At 37.4% G+C, this 20,371-nt stretch overlaps 1 protein-coding gene across 1 annotated transcript; it reads left to right on the top strand.

Annotated features, from left to right (window-relative positions):
* The first annotated feature begins 15,398 nt into the window (after window positions 1-15,398).
* On the top strand, window positions 15,399-20,116 carry LOC140163917 (uncharacterized protein F58A4.6-like). The gene is made up of 4 exons (XM_072187221.1): window positions 15,399-15,685; window positions 17,041-17,155; window positions 18,837-18,982; window positions 19,566-20,116. Exons 1-4 carry the CDS (start codon window positions 15,477-15,479, stop codon window positions 19,786-19,788), a joined length of 693 nt encoding a protein of 230 aa, XP_072043322.1. The 5' UTR covers window positions 15,399-15,476; the 3' UTR covers window positions 19,789-20,116.
* Window positions 20,117-20,371: the final 255 nt, after the last annotated feature.

Genomic DNA, 20,371 nt, shown 5'->3' with positions numbered 1-20,371 from the left:
TGTGTATAGTCTTATTTTTTCTGATTTATGTTAATTTTTTGTCTTCCGACTTAAAATCCCTAATTATGTTTTCCGACTTAAAATCCCTAATTATGTTTCTAATTGTGATTTTTCAATATTACCCAAAATTTAAATGTGACTTAAATTGCAGGGTTTGGCCTATATATTGGGGATGATGGTGGTATTTACTATAGAGAGTCTACATCAAATTCAAGATAAGAGCTTATAAGGCCTATACAGTGATTTGCTCATTTGGAGGATCATAAAAAATCAGACTTTGGCACCTTTGTTAGTGTCATAGATGTGCTAACATAGTCTCTTAAACCCAACGCAAGTGTAAAAATTGTTTATAATTTGCTTAAAAGTGAAGGATAAGTCAGTCAAATTGTCATTTGCTATTTTTGAAATGAAAAATTTGGCAGTATTGATGATGTTGAAGCCCCATTCAAATACATGTAGTTAATTTATATAGCCCACTTGACATGTGATGTCATTGCCTGGCAGTATGCGCACAAATTAAAGCAATTTCCATTGTTCTTTACCCTGCAGTGTGCATACGCATCGTAGTTTGCTCAGGGCACATGCATTTTAAATCGCCACCACATTTCATATGTGACACGATCTGGTCCGTGGGGGCCAAAGGCGGCAAATTTGAAACTGAGATAAAGGTATAAATATGGAGTAAAAAACAATAAAATACATAAGAAAATAGACATCAAAAATCTTCATAACTTTAGAACCAAGTATGCTAGACCATTGGTGTTTTCAGTAAATGATAGCCTATTGTATGCATAATGTAATAATTACAGTAACTCAATTTTCAAAAATGCCTCCTTTGACCCCCATGGACCAGATCATGTCACATATAGTACAAGAAAGCTATTGAACAGTGTAGCGGTTTCGTTCAAGCATATTGATAGACCAGTCCCTCGCCTTTACAGATTGATGTAAATACCTTACTTTGTCTTATATACACAGGTGTGGGCTATCATTAGCACATCTATGACAATGACAAAGGTACCAAAATCTGAATTTTGATGATTTTTACGATCGTCCCGATGAGCAAATAACTGAATGGGCCTTTAAATGGGGCTTAAACTTTGTCAATGCCGCTGTTGTCCACGTGTATATGGTTTGGGGAATAACAGTCAATTCGGTCGCGCTCTTTTTAAAGTGAAATGCTTCTAATGTAACTTATGTGAAGTTAATGATAAATCACCAGATTTATATTGATCAAAATAAACCAGGGGGTTAGTTGAAGATTCCAGCCCATTAACCTGCTCCAGGTCCAAGACCATAAGAAATTGAATCTCCTTAGAGCGCTAGTATTCATGATTATAATATCGAGCTTTATTACTGTATACATTTGCATTATAAACAAACAAGCATTTGTATTATAAAAAAAGTTTTTTGGCGACTCTGACTGTGTGGTATATGACTTATTTGTCTTGTAATCTGTACGTCAGTGGTTCTAGTCTCGATGGAATTTTCCAATTTTATTTCAGTTATCTTCTAAGATAGAGATAGGTTAGAGAGATGAAACCACTGAGCTGCTCCATGATGTTTGTTGTGGTGTTATATAATTATGGTCCAGGATTGAGAAGGTTAGAGAGTAATCATCGTCAACATGTCACCAGGGGTCGCAAGGGAGGAACTTAGTGGTGGGAAGTACAGTCATGTAAATGAATTATGATAACCAAATTAAAGAATATTAACAAAGTGCAATATTATTCCACTTGGAAGGTGATATTTCATTGTATAAAATAACCATAAGAAAGTGTATCTTCAGAAAATTTAATAAGCTCCAAGCGCATACATTGCTAAGAAGCTGTGCAATAATTATGAGCCCGGGGAGGGTAAAATCGTGACGGGACAAGAATTTTTTGGCCAGCAAGGGGGGGCAAGCAATTATTGGCAAGCCAAGAGGGGGGAAGTAATTTTTAGCACACATTCATGGTGCACATTTTTAATAACATTCTTAAAAGGCTTAAGGAAACAGTACGGAAATGCTTAAATATGCAAATTTTCATGCTTGCTGTACTTGCAGCATATATCTAGACCATAAGGTTTGCAAATTGGGATCCCAAGAATTTTTTATAGCATTTTTGGTATATCATTTGCAAATTTTATACCCCCCAATTATTTCACGGCCTCTAAGATATAGTCTCTTGTAAATAGTATATATTTGATGAGTATACTTACATTTGATATGGAATCATGTAGGTCAACAAATTTACTTTTCTTATTTCTATTCCATGAAACCATGTACAACCTTGAGACAGTTAATGAAATGCAATAAAATTGTGTTTCCTAAAACAATCTTGTTTTGTGTTTCATTTACCTACCTAACAGACAGCATTGTGCATTGGACTATTCCAGTTGAAATCCATACACCCCCTATGGAAGACATGATCTGAATCTTCTACCCATGGGTGTAGCTTTCAAGTAATTCACTCCCTGTGTGGAAGAACAAGGTCATGTCTTTGAGGTGTATGGATTTCAACTGGAATAGCGCATTTATTTCCTGCACCTGCTGCCTGACAGGTGAGAAACAGGAATCTTGTTGCCCTGTGCTGCCAACTCTGCTTCCTCCAATAACCAGGGGACACAAGTGACCATACGGGCAGTATGCTCCCTGGAAAGAACAGTCGCGCACAGCTCGGAAAGACCCTTGAATTTGACCAAAACAGAGCGCTGAAAGACCATTGATTTTGATCAGCTCTAAATGCTCATTCCTCAAATGATGATGGGTGATTTGCCCCCCCCCCCACGTGGTGCTGCCACTACCTGGAACAAAGCAAATCTTAATCCACATAGTACCAGTACCCCCAAATTCGGAGATGGTGGGTCTTTCTGGGCTGATGGTGTGGCATACCGGTAAAAAGAGGGGTCTTTTCTCTTTCGGAGCTGCAAACGGTCATAATCAAGGGTTTTGGTTTTCTGATTGAAAATCGTCTAGAAACTTGACCAATGACAATTTTAGGGGTCTGCAATAAAGCATACATTTTCAAAATCAGGGCTCGTTCAGTGCTCAATTTTGGTAAAATTCAGGGGTCTTTTGGAGCTACGGGGGCCAAAAGCAGTTCTTTCCGGGGGAGCATACCCTTATAGTCATTTGTTTTTAAAGTGCCCCGCCCCAGTGCCAAAAAATCTTTGCCCCAGTAGCGTAGTGTTGGTCATCATATTGGGGGGCACCGACCATGATTGGGGCATTGGGTCTGATGGGGGGTGGGCACAAGCCGTTTTTTGGTGATTTTCCTATGGGATTTTCTAAATTTTGCAAACAATTGGGGGGCATGTGCCCCTATGACGTTAAGGCACTGCTTTGCCCCCTTGCATATGCCATATTTTGGGTAGCAAACTATAAATGGTCTAGATATATGATGCGAGCATAGTGAGCAGGACGTTTTGCATAATGAACATTTCTGTAGTGTTTTCCTAAGCCTTTTAGAGCATACTATTTAAAAGGGCATTTCGTGATCCACATCAGCATCATCCCCCACTTTTCTCAAAAAAAGGTTGAGATTTTTATATCACTGGAAACCTCTGGCTAAATAATGTTTATGTACCAAAACAATCCTGCAGATAAATTCATTTAGCAAAGACATCGGGAAATTTGAATTTCGTTCTGGTATACCAACTTACAACACATTGTCAATGGAGCTGTGTAATAAACATGCTAAAATTGTATTGAATCTCATATCTGTGGTCATCTTGTGACTCCCTATTACCCTATACATTTTGGTCATCAAAAATTTTATGACCCCCCCCCCTATTTTTCTTTCCAAAATTCATGACCCTCCAGTATATTTGGGACACCCCCCCCCCTTTCAGAAGAAAATGCTAGCCCCCTAAGTTGGGTAATTTTGTCCAGAACCTATTCATTTTTTTAAATGACAAGGCAATCTTATTCATTTTTTTAAATAACCAGGCAATCTTATTTTTGCGGGGAGGCATTGGGGGGGCAAAGTGAATTTCAGGGGGGGGGGGGGGCAAAATTGGCAGATTTTGCGAAAAATTACCTGAAAAAGTGGACATATACATGATTTTGGGGGTTTGCCTCAAAAGTGGGGGGGACAAGAAAAATATTCCCCCTTGCCCCCCCCCAAGTAGCGCCGCCACTGTTATCAAATTTGATGAGTTTCTTGTCATTTTGATGAGAATAGAAGTACCGTAGTCATTGTGACGTCAACGCCTCCATCTTGCGGGTACAGAGTGCCATGTTGCTAAAGATCACCGCGTTGACACTTGACTGAAAAGGTGCGTCACACGCTGCGACCTTCGCATAATTGGGGGCGTAATGCCTAATGCATGACATTCAGAACGGCAGTACCCACAAGATGGCAGATCCCGCGGGAAAGGCTGATGGTGACGGCCTCAAGGGGCGGATCCAGGAATTTTCAATAGCTCGGCGCCCACACAAAGTCAGGCGCCGCTCTGCAAAACACACAGAGTCAACCTAGCAGGCGCCGATCTGCAAAAAATAGAGGGGGCGCACACCCACTACCACAGGTAATAAATTACAGTGAAACGATCGGTCTATAAATGCTCCGCCAGCAGCCGAAGTCACAAAAATTACTCTACACGCAGGAAGCGATTGGTATTCGGTGTCTCATTGGCTAAAAGCCCGGCTAAAAACTAATCGCTCAGCGATTATGTATGAGTTGTCTTTCAAAATATCAAGACCGTTATTGATTATTCTAGTATTGCTGAATGTCGGACAATAAAACTTCTATTGACACAGTTTCTATAGAATCGAATTGAATTCCTTTGAATTGAAATGAATGTGACCAACTAATATACTTCCACGCTAGATAGGCCTACATGTATGGCGGTGTATATAATAAAATCTCTATTCCTTGAAAATATAACGTTATAATTTTTATTTGAATAAACCATATTTTTAGGCTTGCACATGAATATGTGTGTTGAAAGAGTGTACAACCTTAACTCTGAGTATTGCCGCTTGTTCAAGTCTTGAAAACAAAAATGGACCAAAATAAAATCCGCAATTTCCATGAGTTAAAAACGTTAAACAGGGTTATAAGCATGCCCGGAGCATGCGTGGAATAGAAACGTTACGTATTATATCGTACACAGGTGGTGTTCGTAAAGGTACAGGTGGAGTGTTATACTTTGCCTGAAGTGCTCGGCCTTTATCTCGAAACCATAATATCACGGCGGAACAAAATCGCTATACCGTGCTGTTGATTCGCCCTACTATCATGGCAATTTCTGACACCAAGATATAGGAATGATGTCGCTGTGGGGCGAGCGCCGGGTGCGCCCCTTTAAATCCGCCCCTGGCTCTATATCCGATTCATTTTGAAGAGGCATCCAATTCTTTTTTGAAGAGAAATCTGTTAGATCCATGCGCATATTTTTTTGTGGGGGCTTTATTATTGAATATTCAAGGTTTATTAAAATGCATATCGCAGCCAAACAGCTGAATTACATACATTGCACAATATTAGAAACAATTAAATAGCATATAATATAATACAGTATGACAAGCAAAAATACAATAGCCCATAACATATGAAAACAGTCTGACTGACTCACTCACTCACCCACCCACTCACTCACTCACTCACTCACTCACTCACCCACTCACTCACCCCACTCACTACCTCAATCACTCACCCCAACTCACTCACTCCCTCACTCTTTCACTCACTCCCTCTCTAACACTTCAAATAAAGAAAAATAACCAACTACTAAATATATGCACTATTAAGCAAAAAATACTTTAAACTGAGCCCGGGTGCCACCAAGAGATGCTATAAACAAAGCAACTTCAATCAAACCTTTGTAGCTTCCTGATTCCACAGCTTAACCATATAGGGATTGGACTGTTGGCGTACCTCTGGGTTCTCACCCTGGGAATGGAGAGGAGGTTGGCATTGCGCAATGCTCTTCCATTCTCTCCACGCAAACCTGGCAACCAGCTGCGGAACTCAGGAGTCTCCAAAAGTGTGTTTGCAAATTGTAGGCATATTTGATCACATCGAGACTTTGAAGTAACTGGCATTGATCTAAAGCATCCTGGTAAGAAACATAGTTATTATATCCCAGCATTATTTTGCACGCTCTCTTTTGAATACGCTCGAGAGCTGAATGGTGATGCTCAGTGAGCCCCGGATGCCAAGCTGGAACGGCATATTCAACAAGAGGCCTAATGAACCCAATATATATGGTTTTCAAGACTTCCAGTGGTAAACCAAAGCGCTTGACAGTGGTAAGCATGAATAAACGCCCACTGGCACGTTTAACAACATTTGATATGTGCACATCCCATTTAAGATCATTCGTGATCTGAACCCCAAGAATCTTGACACAACTCGTTAACTGCAGAACCTCCCCAGACAACCTCAATGGTTGAAGAAGTAAAAATATTTTTGAAAAAATTGTAATATACCTCATGTGATGCTTTTTAGGGCGCTAGCACCTAAAATCCTTTGTTTTTTTGTTTTTTTTTGCCTTCACTTTTTCAAACCACCGACAAAAAAATTGGGTCAACCTTTTTGGGCTGTTGGGGAAAGGGCAGCAAAATTGAATTTTCTTCAGCCCCCGGGGTAGGAGCGGCCACGGTACGCCACTGAGATCCCCCTAGGAATAGTCATACTTGTCAAATTTGAATATATTCTATTCATTTATGAGGAGTTAATTTTAAGATTGTAGTGGATTTGAAATTCCCGCTATTATTGCACACTCAGTACTACGAGCTGCTCTGGAGAGGGGGACGAGCTTAGTTTACCATCAGACGCAATTTGGCGTGGCCGTGGAAGAAAGGAGCTTGATTAAATTCCCTAAAATTGCACAAAATGTGCATGATATGATAAAGCTGAGGTTATTCAGTTGAAGGGTAAGTACATAAGGCATCTTAATAAAATAGTTCGTCTCAAAGCCCCCGCTCACATTAGTAAAATCGTCCGCTTTTTTAGCGTTGTTCATTTTTTTCCAAATCCACCACACACATACACAAGAAGCTCACGTCTATGACTATGTCAGGGCAGCGATCAGAATCTTGGTCAAAAATCAAGTTACCTCCAACACGGAATAAAGCAATTCCTATCGTGGTAACTTCCGGGGTAACTTGATCGCTGACCAAGATTCAGCTTTCTGCTATGTCAGGTACGTTTACGTTTGTAACGGGATTTCCCCTATTATTATTTTATAAATAGCATGTTTTTCACAATTTTGCATGCCAAATTATCACATGTTTTGCGGCCTACATCAAGGCATTTTTGTTGTGCTCAATCACTGGTCATGTACCACACTTGACCTTGGGTTTATATTTTTGGTAAACTGTTATTCAGATTCCTTTTACAAATTAAGCGTACTGCTTGCCGTCCAGCGTTATTTTGCACATGGTCCATTAGGCCCTTCGCACTTGATTATTAGTTTCCTGTTTACCGCCCGCGTCCCAAATTGAAAATCTCAAAATAATTAATTATTTTATTTTTATTTCTAGTTGTCTCCTTTCAAATAACTTTCAACAACTTCTACTTGCCATTTTCTGACTTTAAGGGGTACTTACACCCCTCGATAAATTTAGTGTCTATTTTTGCATTTTTCTCAAAACTAATAACACACTGGTAAAAAAGTTATGTGTATTATAGGGGGCAAGGAATCCAATTACTACACTGGAATTTCAGTGACCCAAGACAAGCGGTTCGTTATTTATGATAAGAAATAAGGTACCGCTAGGATGTACCTCATTTCCTATCATATATGCTGAACCGCTTGTCTTGAGTTACTGAAATTTCAGTGTAGTAATTGGATCCCTTGCCCCAATAATATACATAACTTTTGTTACCAGTGTGTTATTATTTTTGAGAAAATGCAAAAATAGTCACAATTTACCACAGGGTGTAGTACCCCTCTTAATAAAATCAACAATGATTGATGAATGAACAAAAAGTACAACTCCACCTTCACTTATAAAATCAAATATTATAATTAGAGAGGGCGGCCTATCTGCTGTGTCATAGCATAACATCAGTCAATATGAGACATTTAATGTTTAATGTCTCATGACACAGCAGATAGGCCGCCCTCTCTAATTATAATTAATTTACATTGGCCGTGCGACATTTACGAGATAATAAAATCATTACATGTTCAATTACCGCTGATCCGCCATGAGCTGTTAGTGTTATGGCGTGTGGTGGTGAGCCAACGACATGTAATCGTTAGTGCACGCTGGTTCGAATCCGAACGGTTCTGATTTTTTCTCTCCTTTATTATATAATGCCAGTTTGTCTGAGCTCCATTTCTTTAAAAATCAAATATTGTTATGAAATAATTAAATGCCCGCTCTGGTCAAATTGAGTCAATAGTTGCTTGTAATAGATCAAACTAAATAAAGAAAATAAAAGATAATTAATAATTAAAAGTCACCTCATCCCTTTTTCAAAATCTTTAACAGGAAACTAATAATCAAGTGCGAAGGGCCTTATTAAATGCACACGCTTGACGTCGTGCGCACGTATACGCGATGGTTAATTTGTAAAAGGGAATCTGAATGATATAGTTCTGCATTGTCACATCCATGGGCTGGCACAAGCAAGGTTGAGCACAGGAAGTGGCATGTCTTTGTGATGATTTGGTAATCAAGGATGCTGATTGGCTGGAAGGGGTCAGCTGATCAAAACTTAGCGTGGGTTCAGGTGCACGATCTGAAAAGTTGTCAAACCACTTTGAGACCGATTCGTGATGTGAGACCGCGGTTAACGCGATTGTGGACCGCTTCGAGACTGTGAGACCGACTGACTGTGTCTGTGAGCAGACAGAGATATGGAAGACGACAAGAGAAGACAATTTTGACCAATGGACAGATATATGTGATGCGATCAAGCAAAATCAGTCGGAACTCGGAAATATTGATTCTGAGATATAGCCAAACAAAGGAAATATTTCCTTATGTTTCCGTTTGTTTTGGAAACTCTTTAATTGTTCATATCTTTGGAATTGGTTGCTCAATGTCAATGGGGTTTTCGGCAAATAGAAGTTTTGTAAATGCTTTTTACTATCCTATATTAAGAAACTGAAAATTTAATATTTCCGAGTTCCGACTGATTTTGCTTGATCGCATCACATATGTGACCATTCAGCACAACTGAGCCCTGAAGTCGCCAATCATCATTTTTGAGATATTCAACCAAAATATTCTGCTTGAAATTAGCTTCAAAATGATCTATAGTACTTGACATTTAAGAAGTGAAAAATCAATAAAACAGTCAATAAATCCTTTGTTTCCTATTGTTTATTGTTAAGTTCAATGAGCAATTGAGCATATCTCAATAGTGGCACTGGCAACATCCGGGCTCAGTTGTGGTGGATGGTCACATATTACCTTTGTATGCTTTCTCGGAAGAGTGAGACAAGATTTTAGAAGTAATGGAGATTACTGTTACAATATTTTCGTGTGTGAAAGACCAAGCAAAATCGACAGCAGTGAATGGACAATACAGATTTACCCAATTCTACGAGTTTTGATTGTGACTACATTTTACTTCGTAAATCGCACATTTTCTTGGTGCTTAAGGGGGTACTACACCCCTCGATAAATTTGTGTCTATTTTTGCATTTTTCTCAAAAACTAATAACACACTGGTAACAAAAGTTATGTATATTATAGGGGCAAGGAATCCAATTACTATACTGGAATTTCAGTGACCAAAGACAAGCGGTTCATTATTTATGATAAGAAATAAGGTACGGCTAGGATGTACCTCGTTTCCTATCATATACATGTATACTGAACCGCTTGTCTTGAGTCACTGAAATTTCAGTGTAGTAATTGGATTCCTTGCCCCAATAAGGCCCAAAAAAAAAAAGGTTTGTCTCACGAACCCGCGCGCATAAGTATGTGAAAGCGATACAACGCGTTTGTCTACGCGCTGACCGCCTTTTTAAAGGTTTTTTTTTTTTTTTTTTTTTTTTTTTCCGATTTTCCGGTTCCCGATAGTTCGACCAACGTAGTAAAAATGAATTCCTCAATGTCAGAAAACCATCGAAAATGTCAGGCAGCGCGTATGCCATTAGTGTTGCAGATAGCCCGTAACCCACACCGTAGCCTCAGTCTCGCTAGTTTCACGCCATCCTTGCAACGGCACGGAGCGTAAAGCCGATTTAAGCAAAGTGGATGCAATATATGGACTTAGCCTACGGAGAACTCTGCGATCGAGTGAAGCCATGTTGTTTTCATAAATTTTTGTATTTTTTGTAGCTGTTTTTTAACTAATTTTTTACCGTTTATTTCAACATGATTGTTCGTATTCGTATAGTTAAAACAGGGGGGACTGTGCTGAGGAATTGGGCACTGCATCGGTGCGCCGATTCGGTTACTCTGAATGCCCTAAATACTGAGTTGGTGTCGGGGCGAAGCTGTAACCCGTATTTTCCGGCAATTGAGCCGTTTTACCTACAATGTCGACCGGCTCTGATGAAAGCTGGTATGAGCCAGACGGATCTAATGATGAACACTAGATGACCCAATTGGTCATTGTATTTTTACACTCAATATGCATTCTGCATACCAACACAATAGATACAATTTGAAACAAAAAGCCACATTGTACTCTAGGTTGGTACATATGAGCGAGAATTGATCGGTCCATAGAGGGGTAAAAAGGTGAAAACTGAAGAAACCTCTCGATAGAGTACCGAAAGCTCACTCAGCCCTCTAAATATTCACCTCTATGGAAACATCAAATCTCGCTCATACCAACATTTGTATCAGTAACTTTGTATTTTGCACTGATTTTTAATAGTGATCAGCTCTAGGAAGGCAAATAAAATACAGTTACAGAATATTAACATTGTAAATTTGTTGCTTCTCTTTCATTGTAAGACCACTTGTAGTTTTCCAATACCTGTCTTGTGATTTTCATTTGTCTCAGGCTAAAAAAAAAAAAACAAAAAAAAAAAAAAAAAAAAAAAAAAAAAAAAAAAAAAAAAAAAAAAAAAAAAAGCATTTTTTTTAAATGTTTTTCTACGTTTTTGAGACAAACCTTTTTTTTTTTTTTTTGGCCTAATATACATAACTTTTGTTAAAAGTGTGTTATATTATTTTTTGCGAAAAATGCAAAAATACTCACAAATTTACCACAGGGGTGTAGTACCCCCTTATTATTTTTTGAGAAAAATACAAAAATAGTCATTACCCCTTAAGGTTATACAGGATTTTGAAATTTTGTGTAGGCAAATTGGCTGCACGTAGCCACCTAAAATATTTTGTTTTTCAAAAAATAAACATGGCAGGCCTAAAAATCATACTTCATCTTAAAGTTGACACTCTAATGATTGTTATTGTAATACTTTTAACGTCATAGCTCATACACAAATGTACTTTGTAAGTGTTTCAATTTGTGTTCAATTTCATGAGCATGAGGTTTTTTGGGAAAGAGGCCAGGAAAATATGGGGAGAGGGTCCGATTTCATTGCGATTTCGGATATGTGTTACAAACAAAGCAATGAAATAATGTACCTATTTATTCTTTAGATAGGTCCTCCTGATTTGAAACAGTAAGCTTACATGTTCACAGAATGTCAATGAAAAAGATGGGGTAAATGTCGTCTTTTTTGCAACAACAATATTAATTTAGTGTGCCAATATATTGACACAATTATTCCCTACATTATTTCTTTGAAGTATCAGCTAACACATGCATATCAAAATTTTATGAATCAGCTACGGGAAACTTTTATCTCAGCATATCAGGCCAAATGGTCCAAAATGGAGTTCTGAGATATGCACACATTTAGTTTCAAGTACTCACATTTTCTGCTATTTCACAGTATCAATTCACAATCCCATAATATTCCAGGTGCAGTGCTCATGTATTACTACTGATAATCCTTACTGCATGGGAAGTATCAATTGATTTTCTCAAAACTGATTTTAGAAATCAAATGAAAATGATAGGGTTGCCAGTTCATGCACTGGAATAATAATCACTATCCGGGGGCACATCACTAAATAAATGTCCCATTGAAATACATGTGAAAATACAATAAAGTAACTAGGTGCATAATAATTATGAGTCCTGGGGGAGGGTAGAATGGGGGAGGGGGAGCAGTTTTTGGCAAACATTTACAGTGCATCTTTATAAGGCTTAGGAAACACTACAGAAACATTCAAATCTGCATCATAATAGCTAGGCCATTTAAAGTTTCCACATTGGCAAAGTTAGGCTGGCCGAGAGCAGGGCCAGGGGAGGACGACAGGAAATGTTGGCATACCTTTTAAAATCTTAACCCACAGGCCCCCATGTATATTTGGGATTCCCCCTTCCAAAGAAAATGATAGCCCCTCACACCACCTCTTTCTTCCATGAGTTTAATACACCAAATGCGGAAGGATTTAGTGTAGTGTCCCCTTAAATCAAGAACTGTCTTTAAAAAAGAATTAGTGCTGTGGGATATCTAGAGCAAATATAAATATACACAAAAATAATTTAAAAAATACTTTGTTGATACAATTTTTTCAATCTACATCTCCGAGATGTTTAATATATACTTCATAAATAAGAATTAAAAAACAAAAGACAAGTTGAGTGGAATTTTCACCCTATGTAACCTTAAGGGGGTACTACACCCCTGTGGTAAATTTGTGAGTATTTTTGCATTTTTCGAAAAAATAATAACACACTGGTAACAAAATTTATGTATATTATTGGGGCAAGGAATCCAATTACTACACTGAAATTTCAGTGACACAAGACAAGCGGTTCAGTATATTATGAATGGAAATGAGGTACACCCTAGCGGTACCTTATTTCTTGTCATAAATAATGAACCGCTTGTCTTGGGTCACTGAAATTCCAGTGTAGTAATTGGATTCCTTGTTATATACATAACTTTTGTTACCACTGTGCTATTAGTTTTTGAGAAAAATGCAAAAATAGACACAAATTTATTGAAGGGTGTAGTACCCCCTTAAACAATGGTAACCAATTGGAGACTGCTTGCTATTTGGTGATATTCTAGAGGGTCCAAACAAACTAACCAAAGTACGGTATTCCAGATTACACATTCCAGTGTAGTTATTGGATTCCTTGCCCCTATAATATACATAACTTTTGTTACCACTGTGCTATTAGTTTTTGAGAAAAATGCAAAAATAGACACAAATTTATTGAAGGGTGTAGTACCCCCTTAAACAATGGTAACCAATTGGAGACTGCTTGCTATTTGGTGATGTTCTAGATGGTCCAAACAAACTACATGTACCCATAGTACGGTATTCAATATTGGCTATGATGTCATATCAATGCCTACTTTTCTCAGGTTGTTTCTGCTAGAAGTAATAGAAATAGCAAAAAAGTAGGGATTTTGTGAAAATCTACTGCCTGGGTGAAACATGCTCCGATCTTACTGATATTTCAGTGCAATAGTAACAAAACATGCACCCTAGTAAAATTCTCCTAGACCGAGAGTTCCAAGTCGATTCAAGAAGAAAGTGTTTTTCACCGCACCCTATTGTACATTGTATGTATCCTCTGCTTGCATTGCATTTATTTTATGTATGTTCTATAATTTAGCTCACAATACCTATTTCTGCTTGCACACAGCCCATTTCATTTACCGACTGCACAGTACCAGAAGTGGGTAAGTGCAATAGCTGCCATGTGTAGCTGCAATATGTAGATGAGTACCGATACAATATACTGTGTGTAAATTGCCAAATGTTCACAAGGCAGCTATTGCACTTACCCACTTGTGTGCTAAAAACACCAAACAATTCACATGGATGGAAAAACTTCCCTCCCAAATCCTTGCCCTACAACTGGCACCGGCCAGTGTAGTGAATACCTGGGCTTCCATTCTTCTAGGGAAATAAGCACGAAAAGTAATTTCATTCCTGCGAAATTTTGCATTTTTTCCAGCCCTGGTGATTCAATTAGCCAATCAGAACCCAACTTCCATGTTAACGCTGTCATGTATACACACTAAAATCAGAAAAGAGTGCAAAATAATGCTGATTTTTACTCAAATACTGGAAAAATATTTTGTGATGCACAAACTCGACCATGGTTTTGACTATTCTACACTTCATTTTTGAAGCCAAAAATATTATGGTTTACTGATTATTTTGAGGGGCATTTTAACAGAAAAACGGCTGTTCTATATAGTGAAAATAGTGCGAAACTGCCAATCGGACATCTTTGATTTAAGGTGGTACTACACCCCTTGATAAATTTTGTGACTAATTTTGCATAACTACACACTGGTAAGAAAAGTTACATGTATGTATATTATTGGGGTAATGAATCGAATTACTTCACTGACATTTCAGTGATTCAAGACAAGTGCTTCATTATATGTTAAGAAATGAGGTACATTCTAGCGGTACCTCTTTTCTTATCATAAATAACGTACTGCTTGTCTTGAATCACCTATAATATATACATAACTTTTGTTACCAGTGTTATTATTTTTTGAGAAAAATGCAAAAATAGTCAAAATTGTCAAGGGGTGTAGTACCACCTTAATTATTCATCTGTGACTGATTTTAACTATTATTTTGGGCAGCAAGAGTAATTACGTAAATTGCACTTGATCCTTAATTTGCGCAAATCAAGGATATTGTGCAATTCCCTCTCAAAGTCCCATTTTCAATGTCAATTTTTGATCAAAACATAGTATAAATTAATGTTTTCTTTTTATTCTTTTCTAGAAATGTGCATCAATGGAGATGTGTTGTGTATTGGCAGTATCTGTCTTGGAAAGACAGGGGCATTGCATTGATAATATAAGGTGTTCACATGGTCAGCATCATGTAGTGGCACTAAAGGTAAGTTTTAATTGTCACATGCCTTCCACTAATTAATACCAGTCATCTTTGATATATCTCTATAACTGCCAAGTGGGCATTTTTTTTTCAACTTCAGCCAGGGGGTAGCTGCCCTCCTGTTCCCACCCCTTCCTCTGGGAGGCTGGCTGGCTGCTGGCATAATTATACTGATTTTTCCTCCGAACCCCCAGGCCCACCTGGCTGGAAAGATTCTGCAACATTCATTTGATCCTTCGTGGCAGCCATTTGTTTCAGGAAGTAAAACGTTTACTTTAAAACACAGTTTCATCAATAGTGTGTGCCTGTCCCAGGCGTGCGCTTTCTGGACAATCGCATGCAAAATTCTATTGTTTTAAAATATCAGAAGAATATTGATACTCGTGGTATGATGTTTTCAAACCATTAGGTACTCATTTAAAAAAAATCAAAATTATCGCCTGATACACTAGTAGGGTGCTATGCAGCAGTCACAAAAGGTCACCAAATATCACTGATTTGTTGTGTTTCTATTTGCTCATTACAGCCTTCAGATGAACCCAGCAATCAACATAACCAAGACTTTGTTCAAGAAAGTGCTCATTCGGAAAAATCTCCCCACGATGCCAGCCAAGAATCCAACTTGGAAACAAGAACTAGACAAAATAAAACATGCAAAATAACTGTATCATTTCACATGGATCCATTGTTGGCTTCCTGCCTTACCTCGGAGTTGCATAGGTCAGTGTGCTTTAGGAAGGCATTTATGGTCCTTCTTGAAAGGCATTGCAGAAATCACCATTGCAGGAAGCAGTGTCAAGATATCGTCACAAAACAGATGAATTTCAAAGTCTTCCTGCAGCTCACAGATGTGAAATTCTTCAGACTGGATCCTGATATTCGGTGGTAAGAATCTTTAATATGGGGATTTTCAACAGTATAGTCTGATTTATACTCAATACCTTTTGCAGAAAAGCAATCCTTATGCATGCTTTTTATGTACAGTCAGGGCAAAATTAATGAAATTAATATTAAGCTAATGGAAGCTGATTCTTAGTTTCCCGTCACCCGCCCGCATCACCTTTTCAATTTGACCAAAACTTTAATTATTTTCATAAAAAAGTCTCAACTATCTGAAAATTGAGATCGAAATAATCAAAATTGAAACTCTCAAAATGTCTGACATGACATCCCCTTCTGATCATAATCAGCAGGTTTTCTTAGTTGTTCATTGTAGGGGTATTATTGTAGTAAATAATGGAAATTGAAGGATTACCTCATCATGTTTCTAGTGATTACAAAAATTGCATATTTCACTGAAAAAAAACATGACAGGAAACTAATCATTTCATTTCATTAACCTTAAATCAGCCCATTTTGGGCTTCTGCCCTTCCATCCAGAAAGTTCTCCTGTTTAGCTGGAATTTTGCCCCATTAGAATGGCCAGTCTAGTTAAATGCGCCTGTTCTGAATGAAACATGCATACCAAGCATTGCATCTAAAATACAGCTTTATAGGCTGGACAAAAATATTGATGTATTTCCAGTCACCCGACCATATACTTCTCAAACCTCCTGACCAAAAATATTTTCAAGTGCTGGAACAAAAATATTAAATCAATTTCAGATCCTCGACTGAACCCAAAGTAGACACCAGAGTCAAAACATTATGAGCTTCTGTAATACACAAAAAATATGAATTTAGAATTAGAATTGTTCTACCGTAATTTCGGGAACATTGGCTGCACTGAGTATAAACCGCAGGTCCGAAAAATCACTAAAATAAGATTCAAACATTGCTGTCAGCGGCTCCAAAAATAACATACATGTATTTAAGCCACTGCTTATATTCCGGAAATTACGGTAGTTCTATTAGTATGAGACCTGTTCTCACAAAATGAGCGGAATGTCACCAGGGAAAAAATTAATTGTACATGTCAGAAAACAAAAGAATTTGTCATTGAAATATTGACATTTGAAGACCAACTGAGGGAGCAACCCTGACAAGTTACATATATTTTAAAGCTAATGAGCCAAAGAATATGAATCTGGACATACAAATTTGCAACTTCCTCTCATTTTGTGGCAACAGGTCTAATATGTGACATATGTAAATTGATTATAAATAGTATGTTTTGCAGAATATTCCTTCAAATTTTGAATAAAACTTAATTGAAATGACAGGACTCATGTTACTGCAAACACATATTTTTGTCCAGCCTTACCAGTTACGATCAAATTTGTCTGTTTTCCTTCATGCAGGAGTGATCGTATGCTTCCATGGTGGACAATACGTTTACTTCTTGAAGAGGCGTTTTCATGGTTGTCAACACTAGGTGGCGCTTATTCTTCATTAGGAGAAAACTTCTCTCACTGTGTAAGTATATTTGGTAATGTTTGATTCCCAGGGTATGAATTAGAGGTTCATTCATATATTTTCATGTCTAAACGATTGATACTTACCAGAACATTTCGTCTTATTTCATCAAAATAAGAACAAAAAACAAAACAACTAACAGTTCTAAAATAAATGATTTTCCTTAATTTTGACCAATCAGAAACGCGGAAATCATGTAATTAAGTATGACCCAATTATCGCTAACAGATGCATTGGTAATTTCAAACAGGAGCTTACAACCCTGTTTACAGACAAAACAAAGAAATAACCTGCTCCGATTTCTTTTATGTTTATAGAACAGTAGGAAAATGAGATCAGATCAGTGACTAATTACACCCTCATATTAACCCCAGAAAGTAGCATGACCTGCGATACACTGGGCTGTTCCATTTGAAATCTTCACTCCGCCAGGGGAGAGTTAGCTTAAAATTAATGTCTTTCACAGAGGTAGTATGAGTTTCAAATGGAATAGACAATTGGGTAACTTCCATTTAAAATACTCACTCCAGTTGTGACCATCCACAATGAATCCAGTGTAAAGTTGCACTTTTGAGTATCTTATGTTATTATCTGTTGAAGTCTAGAATGATATATCACTTGTCATAACTGCTTGTTTTCTATTAATTTCTGTAATGCTTATTGGTCCATATCTCTGAATAAGCACTGGCGACTTTACCCTGGGTTCGTTTTAGGTGGTCACAATTATGGAAGATATAAGTAACACCATATACAGGCATGGATATGAAAATATAATTAACCTTAGCCAATTCTATATGAAAAACATACTCCCTCTGTAGAAGGCTTTTCTTAATCTTCCATATGTCCGATTTCAAATAAAATAGCTTAAAGGGTTAACAGCACATCTGGATTTATTCATAAAGTGTTACACAAGCTCAGCATAATGTATGGCATAACATAATCCATGATAATAAAAGTATCCAACTCGCCAAGGTCCTGACCATCTAAAAGAACATGGTGATATGTAAGGACAAGGTTACCTGCCCAAATCCTAGTATAAACAGCTAGTAATTGTTGGTATTTTAGTTCCTGCACAAACCTGCCAGTTGACCAGGCCAACGCTTATGGACCTTTAATCTTAGCCAACAGGCAAGTAGACACATTTTGAGCTCTATCTGATAGTGATACTACCTCTGACCTAGCAAGTTACGCTAAAACCAACTTTGTTTCCTGTAGGTGGCCTGAAAACCAAATGTGGTATGCATTTTTATTTTATTTATTTTTATTTTTATAGAGTCGGTATTTATGAATCAAATCACAAATATTTAATGTCAAATCAGTGCAGAGTAGGTTAGATATCAAAATGACAAGTTAGGACAATTATAGATTGATTTTCAGAGGATTTATTGATTTCATATTGCTTGTAAAATAAATGTACAAGAAAAAAAATCTTTTGAACAATTTTGTGATTAATTTTTTGCTTGAAAATACAATTTTGTGGATTTCCCATATAAAAAAAGCAAAATGCAGTTTAAATTGCCCCAAGACAAAATGTGTGCAGCCAATGGGAAACAAACTTGGTTTTATTTTAGGCTAATAGTAATATGGGGATTTTGAATTGGTAGTCAGTTAATTCTGAGACCTGTGTCATACAGCTTTTAACAATAGGAAACTCGGTTCTATGATTTTTATTTTGATACAGGCAATAGAGGCTGGACGTCTCTCCATCAGACAGCTGAAACTCGCTATCAGATTAGGAGACCCATTATTACAAGCAAGATGCTATGTCTATTTGTCACTTAGTCTGATGCAGAGAGGGTTTCTGAAACAAGCAAGGAATATCATTAGGTAAGCTATATATATTTATGTGAAATAGGCCTATATGATCTATAATTCATTAGCGAATGAATGAGACATGGGTCATACACCTGTGTTATTCAATAGCCCTAACCCTCAACTCGCACCTGTGCTTTCATTAACCTAACCCATCGGAACACTTACCCTACACCCTGGGTGCCTCCCCTGAAGAGGAGGGGCACATAAAGTGTACCATCACCCAATTATTCTTACAGTGTTTAAGGTATGGAGTCTTAGTCAAGGTTTTAAACATTCAAAAATCATCTCCTTTTGAATGAACATGATCTATAACAACTAACAGCACTGTTCAGTGTCCGTCAAGGGTTTTGTGATAATTAGACCAATTAAAATCTACTAAATTAATGCTATATGCAAGTACATGTAAACACATTTTGTTACATTCTTTGAACACCTATTTTTAGACCAGACTAGCTGCTTGTGATACACCATAAAAACACTTCTTATGCAACTCTCCTGAATCAATATAAAATGGACACAATAAAAAATGAACAATTTTGTTAAAAAATGATACCTATCTAACAACCGGAACATTTGATCTTATTCTGTGTCTCAGCCACCAGTACAAGTTTGCCGTATCCCTTGGGGAACATTCCGATACAAGACTCATCGCTATGTGTCATGGAGTATGGTGTCATCTAAGATTTCACTACCAAAGAAGACGACAGATGAGAGAAACCAGACAATGTGGAGGCAAGATGGGAAGAGATGGACACAGCATGCATCAAAATGGTACCAAAAGTGTTAATCCTAGTATACTAGGACAGGTTGTCTTTTGAATTGTATCCAATTAGGACAAAAAAATTGTTGTGTTGCCCTCAGCGAACGACCCTAAATCCTGAAAAATGAGGGTTGCAATTTTTTCTTTTTTTATTGAGTGAGCAATCAATGTTTTTCACTTCAAATATTTTATTGAAAAACTAGTCTTAAATTGATTATCTAACAAGTATCCAGTAGTCAAAATTGACATGTGTCCCAAATAGAAGAAGCATTATTTAATATTTAGTGGGGATTTTTAAAAACTGAAAAGATAAAGATAATCGACCGACCCAGCTTTTTTTTTTTTTTCTTCCATTTTCCTACTTGAGGGCAACATAACAATTTTTTTGGGCCTTACCATACCAGGGTTCAAATTCATTACAGAATTGGTTAAATGATTCTCATGAGATATTTTATTTATAGGTTTACAAACTTGATCCTGTTTGTAAAGGAGCATTTATTTTTAACTCAATTTCAGCTGGGATGACATGTTCCTGCAACAGCTCCAATTCTGAAAATCAATATCATTCTTGTAATAATTCCTTCAATATAGATGTGCAAGTATCAGTTTTGATGACGTCCTAGAAACAAAAGTGCCTTCAT

This window comes from Amphiura filiformis, chromosome 11, assembly GCF_039555335.1.
Source record: "Amphiura filiformis chromosome 11, Afil_fr2py, whole genome shotgun sequence".
In the NCBI taxonomy this organism is placed as follows: domain Eukaryota; kingdom Metazoa; phylum Echinodermata; class Ophiuroidea; order Amphilepidida; family Amphiuridae; genus Amphiura; species Amphiura filiformis.
Note: the sequence above shows the minus strand (reverse complement) of the source record. Positions and strands in the feature narration are given on the sequence as shown.